This window comes from Lupinus angustifolius, chromosome LG15 (assembly GCF_001865875.1).
Source record: "Lupinus angustifolius cultivar Tanjil chromosome LG15, LupAngTanjil_v1.0, whole genome shotgun sequence".
In the NCBI taxonomy this organism is placed as follows: Eukaryota; Viridiplantae; Streptophyta; class Magnoliopsida; order Fabales; family Fabaceae; genus Lupinus; species Lupinus angustifolius.
The window spans coordinates 17331001-17357147 of record NC_032023.1 but is presented as its reverse complement, the minus strand read 5'-3'; the positions used below and the strand labels follow the sequence as shown (position 1 = coordinate 17357147).

The 26147-nt window shown below is 31.3% G+C and overlaps 3 protein-coding genes and 1 pseudogene across 4 annotated transcripts in view; 3 read left to right on the top strand and 1 right to left on the bottom strand.

Moving 5' to 3' along the window:
* The window catches only part of LOC109328054 (inducible nitrate reductase [NADH] 2-like), a 17692-nt gene extending 12110 nt beyond the window's left edge, over window positions 1-5582 (top strand). The window contains exon 5 of the mRNA XM_019561302.1: window positions 5421-5582. The gene's annotated coding sequence lies outside the window, so the exon portion shown is untranslated. The remainder of the gene's footprint in view (window positions 1-5420) is intronic.
* Window positions 4523-5582, top strand: LOC109328056 (annotated as a pseudogene).
* LOC109328057 (30S ribosomal protein S13, chloroplastic-like) lies at window positions 7341-8733 on the top strand. Its single transcript, XM_019561304.1, has 3 exons — window positions 7341-7531; window positions 7611-7835; window positions 8313-8733. Exons 1-3 carry the CDS (start codon window positions 7427-7429, stop codon window positions 8472-8474), a joined length of 492 nt encoding a protein of 163 aa, XP_019416849.1. The 5' UTR covers window positions 7341-7426; the 3' UTR covers window positions 8475-8733.
* LOC109328055 (phosphatidylinositol 4-phosphate 5-kinase 2) lies at window positions 12705-17182 on the bottom strand. Of its 2 annotated transcripts, XR_002105396.1 has the most exons (9): window positions 15868-17182; window positions 15610-15774; window positions 15322-15487; window positions 14853-14963; window positions 14576-14769; window positions 14344-14474; window positions 14157-14250; window positions 13084-13484; window positions 12705-13037 (listed from the first exon to the last, which is right to left on the bottom strand). XR_002105396.1 is itself a non-coding variant. In XM_019561303.1 (8 exons), the coding sequence occupies exons 1-8, from the start codon at window positions 16908-16910 to the stop codon at window positions 13175-13177; spliced, it is 2214 nt and encodes a 737-aa protein (XP_019416848.1). In that variant the 5' UTR covers window positions 16911-17182; the 3' UTR covers window positions 12705-13174. The 2 variants fall into 2 exon arrangements, 1 of the variants encoding a protein (XP_019416848.1); XM_019561303.1 differs by having other exon boundaries at window positions 12705-13484.

Below are 26147 nucleotides of genomic sequence, written 5' to 3'. Positions count from 1 at the left end.
ATATATATATATATATATATAATCGATCTGTTCTAACGGAATTGTCCATTTCAGGATGGTGTCATATCAAACACTTTCTGGATATCCCTCTCATAATTCTTGATTGCAAAGAGAGTTGTCAGAGATCGTCTAGTTTGCACTGTGAGCACTGTCTGATCCAACAGAATACATCATCTAGGAATACACGGGACTCGTCTCACCTATACTCTCCCTCAAAACTTTGCTGATGAATCACCGTCATCGCCATTCCTCTCAACATCTTGGGGCTCGTTCATTTCCTGTAAATTTCCTCTCCACTACTTCATTATTCACAATGAATATGCATACTAACCGAAGTTAGCAAATTTAATCTTTTAATCCATCTTTTATAACGATCTTCTCATCCTAAGACATCTTCCATCGAGAATGCTTTAAGTGAGACCCAATCTTAACATTTAAACCACAGAGAATAAACTTCAGCACAACTACGAACCATCACTGAATCACCATGGACAGTTCTCAAGCCAAGACTCTTACGGTCAGACGATCTCGCTGCGTGGGCATAATATAACACTTGTGGGAAAAAATGCCATTAGACTCTCGCACATGTGAAAGTTATCGTTCAGACGACTTAAGAAGTCTTGTCTATATGGAGCCATCTCGCTCAAGCGACAGCTGTCTTGTTCAAGCGAAGGAATCATCATTTTTATAAGGCACTTGTGGCTTAAGCGAGAGCTATCTCGCTTAAGCAAGAAAACAACCAATTTTCTTTGTGCATATTTCAGCTCAGGCAAGAGCTGTCTCACCCAAGCGAGAAAACTCGTTTTCTGTGGACACTTCTCGCTCAAGCGAGAAAAGCCTAAAACTTATTTAAATTTATTTTCTCAATGAAAAGTTTTCTCATTTATAACACATGTTTTTAAGCCTTGAATTTAACAATTATCTCATATATATAACTCTTAGAACAGTTATTCGAGCAATATTAAACAGGAATAATCATGTCATCTTCATACATGAACATAACCTAACATAATTCGGCATAAGAAATATTGTTATACTTAATCCAAAAAAAACAGACAATTGATTAAGTACAAGCTTTCTTAATACCCACGACAACTCCAAACTTGTGAGAGAGTTTGGAGGTCCTGAAGCATATTCGGACACCACTGTGTCACAATGTTTTCTCTCTCACCTGAGTGTGTTGTGCATAATGTTATCTCGATTCCAGGTGAGCTTAATTCGCCGGGTCTCTTCTCGAACTCCTCATCACGCCAAAATCAAAATAACGCTAATTAGGTCACTTTGATAATTATTATTCTTACGAAATAACATTTTACACGAAAATAAAACTTCCGATCTAAAATTAATTGCTTTCATCCATCCAATTCAAGGTTAGGTATTTCTTGGATCAGCATTTATCATTGAAAGTCTTACAACATAACGACACTTTTTAAAGTAAAGTTTTAACAAAACTTATAACGGAATTATGTCATAATTTGTTGATATACATCAGGTTAGTTCCCAGGAAAGAGAGGTGAGTCGTAAATACACACTTAAATACCAAGTCTTTCCTTAGACAAAACTTTTCTAGACATGTATTTCCACTTCATTACATTTTTCCGGTAATGATAACTATTCATAAAACTTATCTTTTGCAAGTAAAACATTTTGATTAAGATTAACGTTTTTAAGTAAGATTATTAAGCTAGACTTACCATTTTAAAGTAAGCCAATTTAAATAAAATCATTACTTTTATGTACAAGACTAGGGATGACAACGGGCGCGGATAATGCTTTCCCGTGCCCAAACCCATAATATTTCTTCATAACACTTTATGTTTATAAAGTAAAGACTTTTTAGGTCAATCTTCTCATTTAAAGTATGTTACTAAAGAAAACACAACTAATTTCATGATCATCTCAACACCTCCAAATTTTAGGATAACTTCATTGGTTATTAGGTGTTGATTTCATATTCACGAACTATAAATCATAAGTTAATACTTTTACTACTTTACTATCCAAAACTTCATAACACTTTAAGTTTATGAAGTCAAGACTTTAATAAATCATCTTATATCCCATATCATTACTTTAACTTGGAAATCAAAGAATAACATATGCTAAACATTTTTACACATAACATCTTTTTAAAATGAAATTTTTTTCAACAAAAACTCATAAACATTTTGAACTTTCAAGAATAGACAAAACTTTTTTGAACACAATAAAGGTTTCTTTGATGTTCAAATCATCACTTTTAAACACATTCAAATACTAACAATAATTTCCATTATTTCTAAAGCAAATAAACTCATCTAACCTTGTCCAAATATATAGTTTTTTCATCAAAGAACAATGAATTTTTTTAAGTTTTACATAAGTCAAAAACTACACAAAAGTTCATATGATTTCATTATCATCCCCTTTAGTCATGACTTGCAAAATATTTAATGAAAACAACTCAAATCCATGAATAACATACTAATAGATTGTGATTTTCTTCTGGTGTATGTGGAGAAAAATGGAGAAGAGAAAGAATATCTTAACTTTGTTTAGGAGAATTAGTGTAAAAATGAGAGGATGAGGTGAGGTATTTATAGGAGAGCCTCACGCTCTCTCAAATCTGAAAATTAATGAGAGACAATCTAGCTTTAGGCTAGCTTAGGTGATGTGTCTAATGGTGGTGGAATGAGGAGAATTGGTGAGTTATTATGGGGATTATGGAAGCTTTTACTTTGTTTGTTTGACAAGTCATTAACCCATGATGTGATTAATACTCCAACTTGATTGATGTGATGTGATTTCGCAATTGAAGTTGTGCCCGAGTATTATCGATTTAGGTTTTTCGCCCGAAACGTCGAAACTTAAATTTCGAGGTGACAAATACCTAGAGATGAGTTGCGGACAAATTTTGTGTCTATTTTGACTATAAATAATATTTCTAAGCCAACGGAGAAATCAGAATTTGATTCTGAGTTACGGAACTCAACAATTGGGCGAAAACTCGATAAAACGACCCAAAATCGTATCGAAAACTTTTATTCCCCAAAAATCTTGAAACAATATCGCAATCAAGAATATTATAATACAAGACTAAAACTCAACTAAGGTTTAATCTAAAACACTACTAATTAATTTCTATAATTAATTCATTAACAACTAATTACTTAATTAAACTGCTCGAAAAAACATGGTGTTACATGTTACTGTAAGACTTAGATTGCAACTAAGAGAGTGAGTGAATTAGTTGACTTGAAATAATATCCACTTTTTCTGCAAAATCAAGAGTTAAAGTGCAGCGGAAAATATATGCAGAAAATTAATAAGTAAAATCAAAGAGATAAGGGATAAGAGAGTACACAAGGATTTTTATATTCGTTCATCTTCTTATCCACCAAAGGCTACGTCCAGTACTCTTACAGCACAAGAGATTTTTTCACTAAAGATTATGAGTTGCAATTACAATATCTCGCCCCGAGATTTCTATGTACCTTAAACACTCTTTAATCCTTATTCACTTTTGGAAAACACACTTCCTAGTAATTCTAATCCCCTTTCTTATCACACCCCGTGAAAGAAAGTATTTTGCAATAATAATGAAGAATGTACAACAATGGCGGAATTGCCTTTACAAGTATTAAAGTGATATAACTTGCAATCCAAACAACTCTTTAGTATACTTAGTAATAATGCTCTTTATAAGTTTGTAAACTTGAAACACTTTCACTTTAAGAAACTTCAGAAAAATCAACTTTGAAAGTTTAAGAACTTGTTGCAAAAAATGCAGAAAATAATTTCAGAATATGTGTAAGAACTTTTGAAATTTGTATAAGAGTTATGTATATGCTGTGTGTTGTGATTGTGAGTTTCAATGCCTTTATATAGGCTTTCCAATAAGCCAAAATGTCTATTTGAAAGGGTAGGAATTGATTGGAATGAAAACATGTCTTTTGGATTGAAACTCATTCACTTTGAATTTGAAAATCTGATATAATAGCTCTCAGTAATCGATTACAGCATTGAGTAATCGATTACTCAAGTGTTTTGTCCATTGATCATTTGTTTTCGAATTAGAATAATTGATTACATCAAATTGAGTAATCGGTTCCTCAACTTTAATAACTCTAGTAATCTGTTACTCAAAGACAGTAATGAATTACTCTGATTAGTTTTAAGTTGGATAACTTTTTTCTCACACTTGGTAACCTATTACTTAGATGAGGTAACTTGTTACACACTATTTTTGAAAATTGTTTTAACTATTTTAAAGTGTTTCAATTTTCTTAAAAAATAGTTTGAGGATTACTACTATTGTATAATTAAGAGTATATGATAGAAGTATTTATTTAGACTTAGACTAAAAGTCTTGAATATCTTGAAGCTTGAATCTTTATTGTTATAAGTATTCTTCATTTTTTTCTTTTTGGTGATATTGGTATCTTCATCAAAACCGTATCAAGATAAGGAGTAAGATCTTCTTCACAGTTACCTTCTGATATCCAACTCATACGGTTACTAGTGGGGAAGCACATTTTCTTAGGTGCCACCATCAGTGATAACCTTTGCATGTGTTCTTACATGCCAACCAGTGCCATTGATGAATTGGATTATTTTGATCTATTGGTCAAGATTTACTTCAAAAATGTGCACCCAAAGTTGCCTAATGGTGGCCTCATGTCACAACACTTGGACTCACTCCATATTGGTTATTTCTTAGACATGAAAGGACCATTAGGTCACATTGAGTATACTGGTAAAGGAAACTTTCTTCTCATGGACAATACAAGTTTGCAAAAAGGTTAGACATGTTGGCTGGTAGAATAGGAATCACACCTATTTACCAAGTGGAACAAGCAATTATGAAGTACCCAATTGATGAAAATGAAATGCATGTTATATACGCGAACTGGATCGAGAAAGACATATTGCTTAGGGAAGAGCTTGATGATTGGTCTAAGAAATATGATAGGTTCATGGTTTGGTGTATGGTACAAGAGAGTATTAGAGAAGGTTAGGAATACAGTGTGAGGTTCATCACTAAGAGTGTCATGAAGGAATATCTTCTAGAGGCTTCCAATGACACGTTAGTGTTGACTTGTGGACCACCACCCACGATTCAGTTTGTAGTTCAGCCCAATTTGGAGAAGTTAGGGCATGACATCAAGAATAACTTACTCGTGTTTTAGGGAACTCATTGAGTACAATTGGATGTTTATGTACATATATTATTCATATGTGTAGAAAATTTTATAAGGAGTTTAAAATCTGTGCACTGTCACCCAGTGTAAAGTTTTTTGTACATATAATTGGTTTGTATTACTATTGTTTGAGAGTCAAATGTGGTTAATAAATCAATGGTGGATGATTGACTGACAATGTAAAAAATTGTCAGTGTATACATATTAAATCCTTTTATAAGTGGTATTTATCAATATCAATTTTGTTTAATTGTCCATTCTTTTGGAAAATGAAAGAAATATTGTATTTAGACAACTATGTAGGTTTACTTTTCCTTTAGGTATCCATAATCATACAACATAACAATATATGTATATCTTATTTATGCAACATATCTATACTGTAGCTTTGTAAGAAATTGTTAATCTCCACACCAGGTAAGTACCATATTGGTTTAACAGGGATCTCAAGCAAGCCTTCCACCCGACCTATGGATCCTAATATAAAATTAAGTGCTTCAATTGGTGATTTGTTACTTGATGCATGCATCTATAGAATACTGAATAGTCCATTGTGATACCTCAGTTTCTGCACTTATGATTGCTTATTTTGACCCATTTCATGATTTGCAAAGGTACCTTAAATCTTCTCCTAGTGTAGGCTTACTATTCTTAATTAGCTACCTCTAGTATCAGTTTGAAGGCATATGTTGATGTTGACTAGGTCAATTATTGATACTAGGCTTTCAACATTTGGATACTATATTTGCATTGGCTATTCACTAGTCTCGTGGATGTCTAAATGACACATAGTGATCTCTAGATCCTATACAGAAGCAGAATATCAATATTTGGGAGTTGCTTATAGTGAAATCACATTGCTTGATCTCTCAAAGTTACTTGAGGATTTTAAGGTTATTTTTAGTCCTACTTTTCTCTTTTGGGTCAACCCGGCTCCAACTCACATTATAACCAATACAATCTTCCTTCAGAGCAAAAAGTAAATTGATAAATCAATGCTCATTATTTAACATTCCCAATGAGTTTTAGTGGATTATAATTGATATATAAATGGATTTATATTTTGATTATTAATAGTGAAATACAAAAACTATAATAGTCCTTACTTTGGGTGGGAAAATGCAAGTTAGGAAAAAATATTGCTCCTGTTTCCTCTGTCGTTTTAAGTTCATTTTTGTTTGTTTTACAATTTAGATGTTTGATCAATTTCCCCTCAATTATATTCTCATTCAATAATGACATCTTTTTAATTGATTCTATCTTTTTTAATTCTCTAGGAGAAAATAAGAATGTTTTACTGAAGGTACATTACTATTCAGTGATTTCTTAGTTTAGATGAATAACCTTAAATGACAAAAGATAAGGAAAAGAGACTATAAAAAATGTTCTCTTTATTTATTTATATATATATAAACTAAATATGTGAATTAATAACTTCAAACTTTGATTGGTAAAATCTCAATGTGAATTAGTTGTTTTTTAGTCTTGATGCATGGAAATCAATTATATAGGTTCACGGGAGTGTAGGAGGTTGTGTGTTCAAATTTTACACACAATAAATTTAAAAAAAAAAGAGTTATAAGATAGTTTGATAGTTAGGGTGAAGGATTAAAATAAATGAGATTGGAGGTTAGAATCTCACCTACAACAAATACTAACATGCTAACAAATTTGGAAAAGTAAATATGTTGTTTTCATCAAATCAATATAATTGATTAGATTACTCATATGATCCATCAAAATTGACACACAAGTTTGCCAATTGATTTTCCACCCATGATAATTGAATGATATTAAACGAATGTATTATATATATCAATAAGACGTTGATCTAGTGATTTAAGACTTTACTAAATCCTTAGATAAATCAAAGAGTCAAATATTCGACTATTGCGAGTGATATTTATTTGGATAGACATTGACATATCCCAAAGATTATTAATTCGTTACATATAAAATAAATTGTATCATTTGTTATACCAAAAAACTAATTTATTCTAGAGGAGTATTTAATCCTAATAATCAATTATTTAGTTGCACAAATCATTAATAGGGAACAACTAGGCCCACTGATAGAAGCCCAAATCAAAACAGGCTTAACGGTTCAGTCTCATATGAACCGGGCTTTTGGAAGAAAACAAGTTCTTCTAGAGAGGATAAGGATATAACATCTTTGATTCTCAATTGAGAGTATTATCATAAGAGAAAACAAAGAAAAGAAGAAGAAGAAGACGACGACGACGAAGATGGCACAAATGGTTGCAATGCCTTTAGCTCCTTCACTTACTCTCATCTCCAATCCCAAATCTCTTTCAACCAGATTCTCCGTTTCTCTTCCTAACCCTCCCAAGGTATTCTATCATTTCACTTACTTGGATAAGGTTTTTATGGTAATTTCAGTTATTGAATTTGGTACTGTTGATGGCACAGGTTCAGGGATTGAGTATAAGATGTGTTCGTGTTGGAGGAGTGGAGATTCCAAACAACAAGAGAATTGAGTTTTCATTGCAGTACATTCATGGAGTTGGAAGGAATATAGCTCGTCAAATTCTAACTGATATAAGCATGGATAATAAAATCACTAAGGAGCTTACTGAGGAAGATCTCATTACACTCAGGGATGAAGTTTCCAAATACATGATTGAAGGCGACCTGGTATCTTCTCTTATCTACCTTCTCCATGTATTAAGGGATTTTGATATAGACTAAGTGTTTGTTTGCGATTTGAGTTTCGGATAGAAATGAAGGGAAATGAAAGTTTTCAGAGTCATTAAGTGCGATATGACTTTGAAGTCTTCACTTTCATTTCCTTCTCTTCTAAAAAGTTTATCTAATTATTGTGACATTTCCATGTATAGTAGTATGACTATTATCAAAATAAAAGTAAAAAAAAGAATTGTATAGCTTTTATAAGTGTCCTTTAGGATTTTGAAGTATGTGTGCTTCATACCTCAACTATATCAACTAAAATATAGTTCAAATGAGAGGTGATGATGACATACATATAACATAATTGAAGTGATATATTACATATTGAGTGAATTTATCTTGCTCCTTGAGAACAGAAGAATCTATCTTATTATTTTCTATTGGTCTCTTTCGTAACAATTTAATGTCTTTGGGAGCTTTCAGAGACGGTTTAATGCGCTTAATATAAGGAGACTGAAAGAGATCCAGTGCTACAGAGGAATAAGGCATATTCAAGGGCTTCCTTGCAGAGGACAGCGTACCAAGAACAATTGCAGGACCTTGAAGGGTAAGAGGGTTGCCATTCCTGGCAAGAAGAAAAAGTAAATTGCTTTTTAATATACATCCCTTTGGAGTAATGAATGGATTATTATGTTGTTTTTTGTCATCATCTGTGTAAAAATCAATCTGTACTAAATCAGTTGTAATTTCTTTCTGGAACTTCAACTAAGTTTTCTTAGTGAATGCATCCTATGAGCAATGCTTTGCCATGTTGAAAATTTAGTGCTGGGCATACAGACGTCTATAAAGTCCTATGATCCTCTTGAAATCTGTAAGATCAGAGACATTATTGTTTTAACATCTAGTCTGGTAATTGTTCATTGCTTCATTGTATGTTTTTTTGCTGCTGGTTATTAGTTTATTAGGGTGGCAGACTAATTAATATAAAGCATTCAAATCTAGTAGACTTAAAGTTTTGAAAATGTCATCAAAATTTTAGTCTATGCTACTTACAATAATAACCAAGCCTTTATTCTATTAAGTAGGTCGACTCTTCTTAGTCTGTGCTACTTTCATTATCCAAATTATGTTCAAAATGATTTTCCCCCTGCCTCCACCCATGGTAATGTTATCAGTAATCAGCTACGATTAAATATTAAGTGAATACATTGGTTCCATTTGCTTAGCTGCTTAGTAGTTCATTTGTAAACTCTAATATCCATAATGTGTCCTACATTTCCATAATTCCTGTATGTGTCAGGCATTTGTGCAGTTTTTTTACACCTGCTAGCATCTTTCTGTTAATCACTGCATTTCACATTCCTGGTTTACTGGTTTAATGTTTGATGAGTGCCTAAAAACAAAACATAAAACTACTGCGGTTATAGATTATTCTTCAACCATAAACTCGTCAGTTTGGTTTGTTTAATAATGAACCCCTATACAATATGTTCAATCTCATGTTTACAAAAATTATAGCTGGTGGTGAACTAGGAATTTTACCAATACTTGGCAGAGATATATACTGTCAGCATACACACCATATAGAGCGCAAATGTTGTTCAGACTTTGTCATTCTCTAATATATTTCTGGGGAAAAAACATTTTCTATCCTTTTTATAATGCATGCATATAACAGCTGATGGAATGAATCAGATCATGATGAATGTCTTTATGTACTGTTTCTCCAAAACCAAACATGCTACCAAGGGCTATAGACTTCAATGGTGGGGTGTAATGATGCAGAAAATGGATTGATTGACTTAACAGTAGAGATACAAAATATAGTGTACAAAGAAAGTACCTAGATGAAATACATAAGCTGTTAGACCAATTTCAACAGAAATACATAATATGATTTTAAAATAAAACCAATTGGATGGTCTACCTTCTTTTTTTCAGAATAACCCGTTTTGCAGAGCTTAATGATGTCTTGCATACTGCTTTTATTGATCCATCTATTTTGTTCTTCACTATATATAACGTTATAATAATCTTTACTATTATCTCTCTTAATTATTGAATGAATAAGGTAAGAATAAAGCTGTAAAAACAGTCATAATTATCAGTTAATTTTATAACGAGACAGATAGATAAGAACATTTTTTTTTCTTCCAGAAAGAAACATTAAAAACGAAGGTAATATAACAAAACGATGAGCCTCAAAGGACTACTAGTATTTAGTTGCCTTAATTAACAAAGGCGTATTAAGATTAAAACTGAACGAAGTTGCTAGCCACTAATTTTATAGAGGTTACATCCTCCCACTATTCTACTCCAAGTAAATTTTAATATTGAGAAGTGTAGGAAATTCTTTATGTAATTTTTTAGTGTTATCACAAATTTATCCACTAACCAAAGGCAATCATACTCATGTCAGATAAGATTACCATGGAGGATATTTACATAGAATAGTAAGACAAGATAGAGTTGTATTCTTTATATAAATAAAAACTTCATTTTGGAGAACTAACTTTAATATAATATGTATATAATTTCTATATTCAACCTCAAAAACAAAATATTTTTATATTTACTCAAACTAATGTAATGTAATTAATAATGTGTTAGTCTAATGATGTAAGTTCCTTTTAGATCCATAAGTTGACCAAAAAATCAATAATTTGATTCATGTGATCGACATGGGAGGGATAACCATATACCCGAAACAATAGATTAGTTTCTAAACTATTGGGTGAGAGAATAATTTTGGTAGTGAAAACAACTAATGTACTATAATCTCGTAGTAGAGTGTCTCAAGCCTAACCTCATTTGTTAAAAAATACAACATTTCTCCTTTTTAAGTTATTTTTCTTTTAAGTGGGTTGTATAATTTTTTTTAGTAATGATATATCTTACTACTATATTATTTTAAAAATCTTTCTATCCACAAGAAACTAACATATGTTGTGATAATTTGTTTATTAATGATTGGTTTATAAGTGATATATGTCATTTTCTGTGGGTAAGAAGATTTAGTTAAAGGATATTGCATTATTCGATTTTTTCCTAACAAGTCTTTTGAAGTTATTTTCAATTTTTTTTTGTTACAAATTGGATCTTTAAGTTGTTTTCCTTAAGAATTATATATCCTTTACGTTTTAGCTCAAAAACACTAAATTTTTGGTATTAACTAAAACCGTATAAGGGGCTTAGCTTAACCGCTTAAGGCACCCATCATTGTTAGAGATTCAGAAACAGATTTGCTCCATCCATTACCTAGAAAACATAAACCGAGATGACTGAACACTTTTTAAGTAAGATTCAATGCAAATGCATATTTATATAACAAAGTACAATAATGTGGTGATTAGTTGCCTGAAAACACTTCTTTTGTCACTAGTAAAGCATTTTTATAATGAGCAGGTGGAATGCAAGATGTTGAATTGTGCACATGGAAAAAGCATTGCACCTGACCTGAGTCCAAATTGCATGTGCCAAAAGTGCTAAGGAATGGCCTAATAAATGTTACAATCTAAATGTTCAATATTTTGACAATTTGACTTACTTTATTATTAAATGAAAAAAAATCAAAGTTCATATAGGATAAAGTATTTTATTGATAATTTAATTAGTTGAAATGAGTTATGTAGCATATTGAAACCCAATAGTAAAAATAATATAATTTGATTATTAGAAGAGAACATGGAACGTTAGTGGAAGGGATGTTTGGGATTTATGGAAGGACGTGGGAGACACCTTTAAAATCATGGTCAGCTTCACTCGTAGAACTGGAACTATAACAAGAAAGTGAAATTGAAATTTGGAACAAATGGCAATGGGCCCCACCACTACTTACAATGACGTTACTTAGACCGGTTGCTTCCTGTGTCAGCATACAGACAATAGAATATCACAAAAAGAGACAACCGGTGCCTGCCGCTCCTTGTAAATAATAAAAATATTGTCACAATATTTATTTAATGTTAGTATAAATTTTTATATGTAATCATAATGACTATATAATCTATATTTGTTTTTTTAGTAAATTATAGACTTTTTATTTAGAAATTGTTATTGCAGAAGCTGAAATCATGTGAAATTCATTGATGATTTTCAACTAATATTTGTTGAAGAGCATGTTATAAAAAGTACAGGGGTCAACATTCACTGAGATTTGAAGAATTCAAAATATTTTTTATGGAGAATAAAACTATTCAATTTCATTAAATAAATACTTTAATATTAAAATTTTAAAACTATTTAATTCTTTTGATAAATAAGTTTTTTGGTAGTGGTATTTGTTAAAGAATACGTTAAGAATAAGTTAATAATACCGAGAACTTTATACACCTATGTCAGTGACTTTGACCTCTTCTGTAAATTTCAAACATGTTACACTACTCCCAATGTCCATTGACACAGACATAACAAAACTGTAGAATCTCAAATCCAATCCCTCCTTAGATTTGTAAGATCTTTACTATGACTTATTATAATTACTGATATAAGGGACAAGGTATTATTTTTTATCTTCCCTTCAGAAACCCACGATTACTTTTAATAAATGGGGTCAACATTGATTAGTTTAAAGGATTATAAAACAAGTTCCAATTAGAGACTGTAGAAAGTAAACAAAATGAGAGGAAAAACAAGAAATGCTAGCGAATCTTGCTTTATCTGCTTTTCATAGCATTGCAGGCCAATGACCTCGCTTTCACTGCAAAAAGCTTAAGCCAACAACAACAACAACAATTTTTAATGTTGTTCAACACAGTTAAGAGCAACATTTATTTTATATTCATTGAAAGAGTTGAGAATTGTGTGGGATAGAAAGAGATCCCAAAGACCCATTGGCCCTCCATTTCACAACCTTGTCTCTAAAATATCTCAAACTAAGCAAGAAATTTACCATTAATAAAAAAAATCATTTTGATATCAATACTGTTACTGTATAAACTGTACACTTTCATTATTACAAAACTATTCACTCTTTTATAATCCAATCTCTGGGGGGGACACTTCCCTATGTCTCCTCTACCTATCTTTTTCACATCATATTCATATTATCCTACTTTGTGACCACAAAAAATTCTAAGTCCCACTCCCTGAAGAATAAAAAAGGAGAAAAAACCTAGTACATTTCCTCCATGTACAATGATTTTCCTGTCTGCAAAACACCATAATCATGGCTGTAACTTTAAAATTAAGGCACATGAGCAAACTGCATTCCGGCGAGCTCTCTCAGTCGGTAACCACAGGAAGAGTATTCAACTTCCAGCTAGTTTTCCTCAACATTCAGATCAATCAGGCACCTTTAACCATCATGGCAATATTTGAGCCTCATTTTTTTTTTACTCACTGCTCTACCTGTCTTCAAGGAATATTCTCCCCACAAAATCACGGAACCTCTTGGAGTAGGACTTAGGATTAATAGCTGAGATTGAAGAAGGGTTAACCTGCCACGACTTGTATGCATGCTCCAGCTTCTTGCTGATATCATAATCTTGCAAAATGTCAATGATCCCGAAGTATAGAACGACATCATAAGTCTCCCCGCTGGGATAAGGGGTAAAATGGCTGATTCCAACAGTGTTGTATTGATCAAAATCACTCCTCCGGGCCATTCGCTCTGCTCTAGCAGGCATATTGGCTCCTAACCTGATCAATGATTTCCTGAAACAAGGAGAACTCTACTTAACACATAAAGTTGGCAAATATGTTTAACCGCCAAAAATGCTTACATCTATGCTTTCATATTGAACACCCAACACTGAATGGTTTAGGAATGCAATACAATACAATTTCCAAAAACAATATGTCTAAGCTTCAGTATAAGATTAATTTTAAGGAACATCAATTGATGATACAAGGATATCATAACCAAGCCAAAAAAAATTAAGTCCAAAATCTTTCTTCAGAAATTAAAAGCACAGCCTGTATATGCCCCCACACCTAATTGTGCCTGCTTAACTAAAAGCCCACCAACTTGACAAGATAATGCAAACTACTTCCAATTATTATTGTGGATGTCATCAATTCAACAATGGGAGTTATTAGGCATCTAAAGTGCCATTAAAGAAACAGAATTCAACCATAGCAGGGAGTAACAGGTCTACAAAATATTAGGCTTTAAGAGACAATGGATACATGTCCTAGTTTTTCACTAGGATAGCAAACTAAAGTAAATAAAAGCAACTCATGTGCATGGTGAGGAACTAACACGGATTCAAGGAACACCTTGTTTGTTGTGTCTACACAGGCAACATATGCAGTTCTTAAAATAAACCAATCATTATACAAAATTTAAAATCACTTTTAAAGGAACCAGAATATGTTTCAACATACCGGCCCGATTTAACTCGATCCCTATCCTGTAGTTCTGCTTCAAGAAAGCGATATCCACGCATGAATTTTTCACTCTGATAAGAATCCTGCTTGCCTAAAAGTGGGCATAACACAATAACTTTAGCAATTTTACCATTAAACGAACCTTGTCTACTATATACACTGAAAGTTATATATGGAGCAATACCATTGCGCAAAAGAAATGGTGACAATCCCATTTTGTCCCATGTATTATCATCACGAAAATGAAGACCAACCAAAAGACTGTAATCCATAATTCCCTCGGCTTCCAAGAACTCACAGTCCTGCTCGATTTGTCTGGAAATAAGGTCAACACAAGATTAGTCAACAGATATGCATAACAATTCATTGCTATGTAGCAGCACAGAAAACATTTGGTAGGACACACAACAACTTACTTGATGAGATCCTTGAACCAATTTTTTTGCAGACGAAATGCAAAATTGAGATCCAGGTCCTTGAGGGTGGTAGTTTCATCAATCTCTTCCTCAGTCTTATCTGTTGTACGGCCATATGAAGATCCTTTCAAGTCAAATCGTCTATGGATTGGATATTCTGAGCAGAAAAGATTGCCCATCACAATGAACCGAGTCTGGAATCCAATAGTAATATTCAGATAAGGAGATGCATAGGTGTTGCCTTTGTAATGACAATAATATATCATCAAAAACATACCTTTTGGCCTCCTATTGGTTTGACGCAGTGTAACCCATAGAATTTTGTCACAAGTGAATTCTCATACCGGGAGACATGTTGGTAATAACTTGGAAGCATCCGGAGAAGTACCTATATATTTATCACCAAAGTCAGGCATCAACATAGATGTTCATCTTTAAAAAAAATTAATAAATGATTTTATCCTTCAATACATTTGTTCCTAAACTCTAAAGCAGAGCTCTCTCCACATAAAACGCAACTCTGCCTGTACCAAAAGGAATATAACTAGCTAATGCATTGGAGTACAAAGAAGGCATCACTAAAACCGAAACATGCCCATTTGACCAGAGTATATGGTTTGCTGAAGCAAGGTATAGAATTTATTCCCAGTCTCTGACTACACTATTGTGAATGAACATGGAAAGAAAATTTTCAAACTTAACACACGACAAGTCTAAAATAAAAGTCTACAGAACAGCTATCTAACCTTGACTTCGGATTTCTTCACTGTCTTGATCATGAATCTGTCATCTTGGGTCAAGTAGAAGAAGCTTCCACTTTTACCTGGAGAGGAAAGCTCCCTAAGGGCCATATCCCCACATATAGCTAACATGTAATCAGCAGGATCCACATGAAATAGCTTCCTCAATTGTCTGCAATATGAAAGCAGAATCTAGTCAAATAGGAATCTCCACAGGATGACAAACAAAACATGAATAAGTAATGATTACTTGAATGTGATGGTAATGATAAAAAAAAATCTATATGGGTATACCTAAAAACCATAGGGCAGTAGTCCTTCCAGCGAAAATCGGTTGATTGATGCGGCGGTGTGATCTTGGATCCATCAGGAGGAAACCTGGTCCAGAACTTCTCATTCGGATCAAAATCGCTGGGTTTAATCTCTCTGGGTATGGAAGCTTCCTTCCCAACAGAATGCCTAAACAACACAAACCAAAATCCACTGAATCCAGAAACAGTAAAACACAAGCAATGAATATAATACAACTCAAAACACAAATATGCTTTTTACCTTATCCCCAATTGCAGATTTAGCATGAGATCATAATTCTTATGCCCCTTGGAAATAGTCTCCCCAGGCCTTTTCACTTCATTTGAGAAACATATAGGTTTCTTCTGAAACTGTTTAATCTCTTTTCGATCCGAACACATTCCAAAGGGAGCTTCTTTATACAAAGACACATTATCAATAATATCACAAGTTATATCACCGGCTTCACCCTCGGAATCCCAAATACAAATCCGCGGAAAATTCATCTCAGCAGCACCATCAACTGAACTCCTCTTACTCACAGTTATACTAAAATCATTCCCCTTCAAATCCAAACACTTCTCATTCCCATTCCCATGGTAAAAAGTTCCATTCATCTTATTCCAAATCCCAACATGGCAACTCCCATCAACCCAAGTAAAAACCCCTTGCCCTTTTGCAATCCCATTTTCCCATTGCCCTTCATAACGGTTCCCATTGACCCAAATAAGGACACCTTTCCCACAAATAATCCCGTTCCTCCATTCCCCAATATACTCATTCCCGTTCTTCCACACATACCTACCCTCACCATCTTGCACATTCTTCTTCCAACTCCCTTCATAAAAATCCCCATTTGCATAACGTTTCTGACCATACCCATTTTTCTTATCGGAGCTCCAAGACCCACGATATGTATCACCGTCTGAACCCGTAAAAGTTCCAAACCCTTCCATTCGACCCGATTTGAATTCTCCTTCGTATGTTGCACCCGATGGCCATGAAAATTTACCTTTACCCGAAGCCTTTCCACGCTTCCATTCTCCTTCATACATGCACCCATCGGTCCAAAGATACTTGCCGGAACCGTTCGGTGCGTTACCGGAGAAAGAACCCATGTAGTAATCACCGTTGGGTAAAAGCTTCTCAACGGTAATAACGTCCGGTTCAGTAGTTGTGGGAGTGACCTTTCGAGTTCCGGTTTGGGATCGGGTTCGACCAGTTAAATGAACCGGTGAAGATGATGATTTTTGGTCGTCAGTGTCTGAATCTGTTGAGTTATCAGGTACAAGTGCTTGGCGCATTTTCCTTTTTTTTTTGGTTAGTGGTTTTGGTAAGAGAATCAATGCATTTTTGTGGAGAGTGTGTGGTGAGATTTAGTAGTATAGAGTAGACATTGGTAATAAGGACTCTTATCTATTGCCTTTTTTGTGAAGGGTGAGAGGTTTTATTTTTGTTTGTTGTTTCTCTAGAAATTTCTGTTGTTGTTGTTGTTGATGTGGCTTTTTGTTTCGTGTTTCTAGGGACTTTGGGGTTCTTGGGGAGAGGAAATAGATGGACTCATACAACACAAGCCAGGCGGATAGAGAATAAAGAGAGAGGAGAGAACATGGGCTGTTATAGTTCACCTTTAATATTATTATTTTTTGTATAAAGAATAGTATCCTCACTTCATAATAAAACTAATCTCATTCTAACAATTACCAGTCACAAACTATATATTTGACATTTTGGATCAAGTATGTTTTTTTTGGTTTATCGGATGTATTTTCGTATTAGAAGCCCTGAATCAAGAATATTTATAGATATGTGAAGTTAACTCTCTCAACGAATTTTATATCACTTAACTAACATCTTATTGATATTTAATTTTCAATTTAAAATATATGTATCAATAATATATATGTTTTACACACTATTCATATATTATTCATGTTTAATTATTATTTATTTTTTAAAATAATAATATAAATAAATTGTAGATAATATGCTAATTATATTTATAAATCTTTAATCTAATACTAATATTCTGTGAAATAATAATATTTACTTAAGGTATGTACTAAAATTGTCACATCTAGAAAAAGAAGGCTGGGTATATAAGTTTTGTTAAAAAATATTAATAAGTTAATGTATGAAATTTATATTAATGGTTTACTTTCAGGTTTCTGTTATGTAAATAAAAATATATTGTGAAAATGTCACATAAATACTCTTTAATTTTGGATTGATTAGATGCAATTAAATATCAAATATTGAGATGTAAAAAATGTTAAGTTTTACATATATTCTATATCTATTAAGTAAAGAACAAATAACGTAAAAGTGGTGGATATTCAATTTTAAGATGTTTTTAATCTCAAACCAAATGTAGAAAATAGGAAATTAAAAAGGTTAATGACATGTCAATATGTATAAGAAATCTCCGCAGTCTATATGAATATGCGTTACAGCAATTAAATGGACAATGATATCACTTTTCAACTTGTTCCAGAATACAGCAGTGGGAAATCACTTTATTTGTTACAAAAATTACAATTATAAAAAGAGTTTAAAATATATATATTGTCGGCGTAAAATATTTTACATTATTAATAGATCATTGACTCTTATTTAACACTGTAAAAAATATTTATATTATTATTATTTATATATTAAATTCTTATAAAAATATTTCCTAAGGAATATATTTGTTTGAAAAGTATCTGAGTCAATATAAGTAACAGAAAATAATCAAATCAAATTATTTTATTTCAAAAATTTAATATGTAAAACTTTTATTTCTTACTTCATGTTATTTTCTATCATTGGACGTATTATAAACATACTAAAAACAATAAACTATACTTTTTCTGTAAAAAATAATAAAAAGTAGAAACGAAATATGAAAAATCATATAAAATTAAACGTCAATGATACTCATAATGCTATCCCATATTATATACATGTTAAAATGAAGGCAAAATCCTCCTCCTGTTTCATAAGTTATTTTTAGTCCGATCACTTAAAAAAATTCAAATAAATCTTTGAAGTTTCGAAAGTCAAACAAAGAAATCATTTGTTTCCTTTCCATAGTGTCATGAGGCCTTTAAAAATTCACACACATTGCCGTCAAAAATTTAAAAAATGTCACTCAAATCGGCCAACCAAGGATGAGTTATTGGGTTTTTATTATTGCTTGTCACATAATGTTGTTCTTCTCAATAATTCATTATATTCATATTTTATTTAATCAATGAGAATTTTACATTTTGATGTAGGTTCAAGATGTTATTCCCTGGTTGTGCAATTGTTTGGGTTTTCAGCACTTACATCCATTGTTTTTATGTGGTAGTTGTAAAATAATAATCGGTTTGGAACTTCAATTCCATGAAGGGGTTTATGTAGGATGAAGAAGAAGAAAGCTAGCAGAGGAAGATGGTGGCAGTGGTGACATCTGTTTAGGGTTTAGAACCTATCCATTCCTGCCCCTTGGACTTCAATTTTGAGCATTTTTTTATCTTGAAGTTCAAAAGCTATCACAATAATTTTTCATATAATTTTAGCATATAATATAGTTACGTGTTTTAGACTTTTTGCTTTGCCTATGATCTAAGACATTTTTTTGGTAATTTGTTCTCTTCAATCTTCCTCCTCCTCACAAGTAGCACAACAACACTCCCATCAGACCTACTACCACAATACCAAGCAAACAAAGATACGATGTACTAAAGTATGTGGCAAGAATAAATTATATCAATTAAAAAAATCAATATTTTTTTATTTTTTCTTTATTATTATTGATTTATGACATGTTTTCAAACAATTGATCCTTATGAAGTACCTTTGCTGCTATGCTTTTTTGCATGTTAAGTCTGTAGGGACGAAGATTCTTTGTTCTCATTGATGTCCTACACTAATCAAAGTGTATTATTTTATTTAGAAAAAAAATAATAAAAATATAAAGTAATATTTTTATATTATTTGGTGATACTTCATTGGACAGAAACATGGAGATAGAATACTATTGGGATAGAGGATCCATGTTGAAGTTTGTAGATCTTAATATTGTTGGTTGTTGCTAAGAAGCCAAAGAAAGGGGTAGGCCTCTTTTATGGCAATTGGGTAGTCATTCAACCACGAATTACTCATATATGGAAATTTGGTAGTCATTGAGTTTAAAAGGCCAACATTTGTAGGCAATAACAACAATACTGACATAAAACTTCAAGAATAAAAGCACCGATTATGAGCACCAGCGGACAAGAAAGAAGCCCTACTTAGAAAAAAAACACCATCAGTAGGCAATTAGAAGAAAAGTGCACCTTTTATCTCTAGTTCTAACGATGACAAGTACAATGAATAATTTCATTGTGTGTCAAATTAAAGATTTAAGGTCATTTTTTCATCTTTAAGGATAATATGTTGCAACAGCATGAAAATGTTTTTCTTAGCATTGGGTAATACATCTTGCATAGACACTTTATGCAAATTAAACTTAGTGGATATTATGATATTTTATATTTTGAGAAAGATTTAATATATCAATTATCAAGTAATAATATGAAAGGAGTTATGTATTAATATATAAGTGTTGATTCTAAGTATTGAACTAATAAAGTTGTAATCTTAATTAATTCACATTATAGAGGTTTACATGGCCTGCTTACAATTCTTTTCTTCAATTATGTTTACAATTGCTCCAATAAATAAACTTGATGTCTTCCAATATATTTACGAGGAAGTGAATGCTCACAAGTAAGATTAGCCCATCTTTGATAAACTACTTATCAATTAGTTGACTAAACGAATTTTGTAAATTAATAACATCACTTTAGTTAAGAAACTTTCCTCTCTATAATTCTTTGTTAATAGAAATTACTTTTTCATTGATTAATTATCCAAATCTCAAAACAACCAAAAAAATTCGTTACTAATTTCTACAAACAAGATTTTGCTAAAGAACGCCTTTAAAAAAAGATCTCGCGAAGTAATATTTATATAACTAATTTGAGAGATTTTTTATAATAGTTCTATAGTTATATTTGATACAATAGCCTTGATAAATATGTAAAAGATATACGTAGACGGAATACTAGTATTATATAAATGAGGAGTGATTCGCTTATATCCAAATTAAGTTACAATAATTATATTCAATCACAGTCATTTATTTTCTTAAATCTTACGGATCAAATGAGTAAATGTAATAAATGATGAGAGATAAAAAGAAAATTCTTAAATAACTTATTGAATTTACTCATTTGGTCCGTTAGATTTAAGAAAATGAATAATTGAGATTGAGTGTAATTAGTGTAAATGAAACTTGAATGTAAACGGATCCTCATCTCAATAAAAATATCACATTTTTGTATTAATTATATTTTTTCATAAGATTCTATTAATCATTGTTAAAATTATTAGTCCAATAACTCAATGTTGCATTTTTTTCTCTCGATAATTAGTTTAAGGTCATTAATTGGCTTGTTTTTATAGCTTCAAGCCTTCAACAATAATAATCTGTGCAGGCGTTGATTTAGGCATAACATTCCAATTTCCACGTCCACTTATATATGCAACTATTTAGCCGAGAAAAATCTATATAAAGTCGTGTGTAACACATTATATTTGAAGATAAATATATTTTATGGATTTTGATGCTATTATTTAAAATTAAATTTAATTAAAATTAAAATTTTAATGTGTTATCGAAAACTTATTGATTGTTTTTACCTCGTTTCATCTCCATGCAAGTCCTTTTTCCTATTTAGTGTTTGCAAATGAGGTTTAATTTAATGTTTACTATTTGACTCATTAATTCCATTGTCAACATGCCTAATTAGTGAAAAATTTATAAATACACTTTCAACCACTCAAAAAAATCATGAGATTAGTAAGTTATGGGAATCCATCTCAACTAAAGTTTTATGTAAAATATATTTCATATTTGTGTGTTTTATGTGGTACAATATTTAAATTATACTATTCTATTAAATTCTCTTAAAATTCTTCTATCTATAACAAAACGAGATCTACCATTTATAAACCAATTATTAATAAATAAAGTATCACTTTATAATATATGTTTATTTCCTATGAGTATGAAGATTAGAACGAAAATACATCATTTTTCTATTATTATTATTATCTTCCAAAACAGTGTTGTGAAACCCGAGCCGGACGTCAAACCGGCAGATGTCCCGTATTAGGTTTAACCGGTTTAAACGGTTAAACCGTCCGGTCTGACCGGGAGATTTCGTACATAATTAATAATTTTTATTTATATATATAGTTATATATAAATGTAAAACTTTATATAATTAATAATTATGTATAACTATATTGAAATAATACATTTTTATCTTTTTTGGACTGTAGTAAAACAAAATATTAGAATATTGTCCCATTTTTTTTATTTTTAAGTGAGCCGTCCGGTTTACTTCCCGGGTTAATCCGGTTTAACCGGGTTTAACATGGTCGGACCGGATTTTTTTCCGGTTCAAAGCGGTCCAACTCTCATTCATTTAAGACGGCAAACCAGAGCCGTTTTCAAGTCCGGTCAACGGTCAGACCGATCGGACCGTCCGGTCCGGTTCCAACAACACTGTTCCAAAAGACACAGAAGGGGAGAATTAGAAGGTTTGAACCAAAAACATTGGCTTTTGTACGCAACAAGAAGGACCCACTATTTAGCTGTCTTGGAAGACATTAACATTATCGTCGTTATCGAATATACAAACATGAAGACGTGCCATGCTGCATCAATGTCCATTCCCCACGTGTCCCTCTTTTCACTAACTCTTTTGTTTGGTACTCACCTAATTATAACGATCTACTTAATTAATCAAATTTAATATATTTTTTCTAGTCATACAAAGTAATCCTGCAAAACTGGAATAGCCAAGTGTCCAATGACTTCAAATATTATATTTGTTCTCAAAGAATAAGTATATTTTGGTCAATAATTAAATGCCCTTCTATGATAACAACTTTTTGGGATGATTGCATTCAACTTTAGACCTTACGAGCATTAAAATTTTGTTGTTGAACTAAGACCTTATAATTCAGTACTAGATAATAGTAGATATATCAATTTGAGCCGGCACAGACGTGAGAATTAGTTTCACGTTCACAATGTTTAGATTTTAGATGGTTACTAAAACGAGGTATTGGTATTCATATTCATCCTTTATAATGGTTACGACTTGCAAATTACATAATACATTTTTTAATTTAAATTCCTGGCATTAATAATTTCAATTGAAAAAATTATAATGTGTTAGTTGGACACATATAAATAATTTTAGTTTTATCTCTGGTGAATGGATATTTGTTTGAGCGTTTACTCTGCGTGTTTGTGAAGAAGCTTCCCCTCACAAACTTTTGGTCAACGTGATTTTACCCCATTCTACTGTGGAAACAATCACGCTACATGTCCCAGCTTAATGAAAATTTAGATATTTCAAATGCTTGAATAATCACTTTGAAAATGGGAAAAGGTTAACACAAGTTTCTTGTTTTTTAGGATGCTAACTTCGGGAAAAAATTAAGGTTGTGTCCGTAAGCATCGAAATATCGTTGCATCTGCGGTTGTTTGTAATTTAACCTTTAGCTATCAGGCGTAGCTTATTATAATTTTATGCCTATCTAGCTGTTCTGTGACATAATACAATAATATCACCTTCCTTCAAATCTATCAATTATATATATATATATATATATATATATATATATAATATAGTTATATATAAATACAAAATTTATATAATTAATAATTAATTGAAATAATATATTTCTATCTTTTTTGGATCGAAGGAAAACAAAACATTAAAATATTAGAGTAGTGTTCTATTTTTTTAAATTTTAAGTTAACTGTCCGGTTTATTTCGCGGATTATTCTGGTTCAACTGAGTTTAATATGGTTGGAACGAAATTTCTCCGGTTCAAAGTGGTCCAATCCCTCTTTCGGTTAAGACTACAAACCAAAGTTGTTTCAAGTCCGGTCAACAGTCAAACTGATCGGACCGCTCAGTCTGATTCGATTATCACAATACTGATATATAGGCTATAGCATCAAATAAATTAGTTTCGTGTGTTTTTAATCGAGTGTAGGATTATTCTATACACATTTTATAACCAAACAGACAAGTATTTAGACGTATACGGTTATTCTTTATTTAAAAATATAACAGAAAATCACGAGGTGTTCCCACATCTTATGTATACATAATAGTTAATATTTATACCAGATTTAACATTGTCATTGTGATTTTAAGCTTGAGTACTAATTTTAAAAAAGTAATAAATCCTAAAAATCTCTCTAGCTATAAAAAGTAACATGCGCCACTTTCAAATCCCACGTGTTAGTTCAAATGACACATATCATTCTTTAATGGTTAGAAAGATTTATTAGGAATATATAATAATTTTCTTATTATATACACCTTTTGTCTAGATAGGAATTAGTTTAACAATCGAAGCACATCTCTTTATACGAATGTAATGCATGTTTTGCCTTATCTACTATATAATATATAACAAAATTTTCCGTTTTTCTATAAGTAAAAAGGTATACAAATTTGATTAGAAGTCCATGCAGATCACGTTGCTTTTTGTTTGGTTTTAAACAAATGATTACTCATTGAGTCAATCTTATTCAAATAGAATAATATCATTTTAGGTAGTAAAGTTTTTACTCTAAAAAATTTAACATATTTATATTTACATAAACTCAACTAGAGACTTATGTTTAATTAGAATAACCTTCTACCAACTGTTCTATATGTTTGATGATATTGCGGTCCCTTTCTTTTCCTCGTCTTTTTCTCGTAATCTTTAACTATTTTGTAAAGTATTATGGAAGATATATAACATTAAAGACTCTCTCCATAGAAATATAAACCTTTATTCTTTTTCAATGATAAAAATATAACTTTATGATAAATAAATAATAAAAGTATCATACATATTATCTTTTATTTGTTATTATATCATATTTGCGTCATGGTATGAGTAATATTATATAGAGTGAATTATAATGATATCCCTTGAGTTTTAGTGAAAGTATATAAATCACTCATTATTTTTTTACATATACACAAACCCCCTAATTTTTTATACTTTCATTACATTGATCACAATACATGAAAAATAAGTATAATCTTCTAAACAAAAATATGATTAATGCAATTTAGTTAAACAAAACATGATATATTGTGGAGACAAATTCAAATAATATATGAGTCAATACATCTGTATTATTATTGGTTTGTTACGATATAGTATAAGAACGATTGAAAAAATATCTGTTTAGAATTGTTGATATATTTTGTAACAAAAAATAATAGAGATACATTAATTTGTATATTATTTACATTTGTCTCCATAATATACAATATTTTGTTTAACTTAATTGCATTTATCATATTTTTTATTTAAAATATTATACTTATTTTTTATATAGGTAGTCAACAATTCACTGTTTCTCTCTCCAAAGTCACTCACACAAATCAAATATATGCCCTCTCAGTTTAATACATTTTTTGATTTACTTACAAGTCAATTTTTAAAGTATAATGAAAGAAAATTACATGGTTGAGAGTCATGAAATTCAATAATTTTCAAATCTTCTTTTTATATTCTTTCTTATTTAGTTTCACATACATTATAAGAAATTTACTCAGATATTGCAAAATGCAAATAGATTTATCTTCTTAAGCATACTCATATATCTACTAAACACCCCATGTTTTGCACATAAATAATTCAGGATAATATTAAAATTCTCTGCTTATAATTTTTATATTGCTTATCAATGTAAATTATTCAACAAATGGTATGGAAAAATTTATAGTGTCAAAATTATATTGACCTCATATTTCAATACATTCCGTATTTAAATTTAGAAATTTATGGGAAATTAAAGGATGGCATGACATGAAATATGCTATTGATGTTGGGGAACATATATAAATGAAAGAAACCAACCAGACAATTAAAATGGGGAATAATGTATGTAGCCGACCTACTATGGGTTTTGCTTCACCCTTAAGATAAGATAACATCATATCCTCAATATGCCCTTCTAACTCCAATCAATAAGAAGAGAATTCTAGCAAGGAAAGTGCTCATAATATCATAAATAATAAACTTGATATCCAATTAAATTTGAACATGAATAATTTTATGATGAAAATTTTAATTTGAATTATAAGTACGTGCATACACAAGTTGGTGCACGTCTTTATGATAATAACTGTTCAAGATTCACTGTAAGCAGTGTTTTTGCTGATTTATTCTTAATTATGGCGTTACTTTGTCGGATTCATGCATCTCTAAAATAAGAAGGGGGCATGCTTTGTTACTCGCACAAACAAACACATTATTTTTTTTGGTACTACCAAATATATTTTGGGTAAAGAACTAATCTCTTTCTTAGTATGTAATGCACCTCCGAATAAATATCGCTTAAGAATTGAACATTTGATCATTCTATAAATCTAACATGACAGACACTACTAGAGATCATTACAAGAGAGATAAGAGTTCAAAGCTCAAAAAAA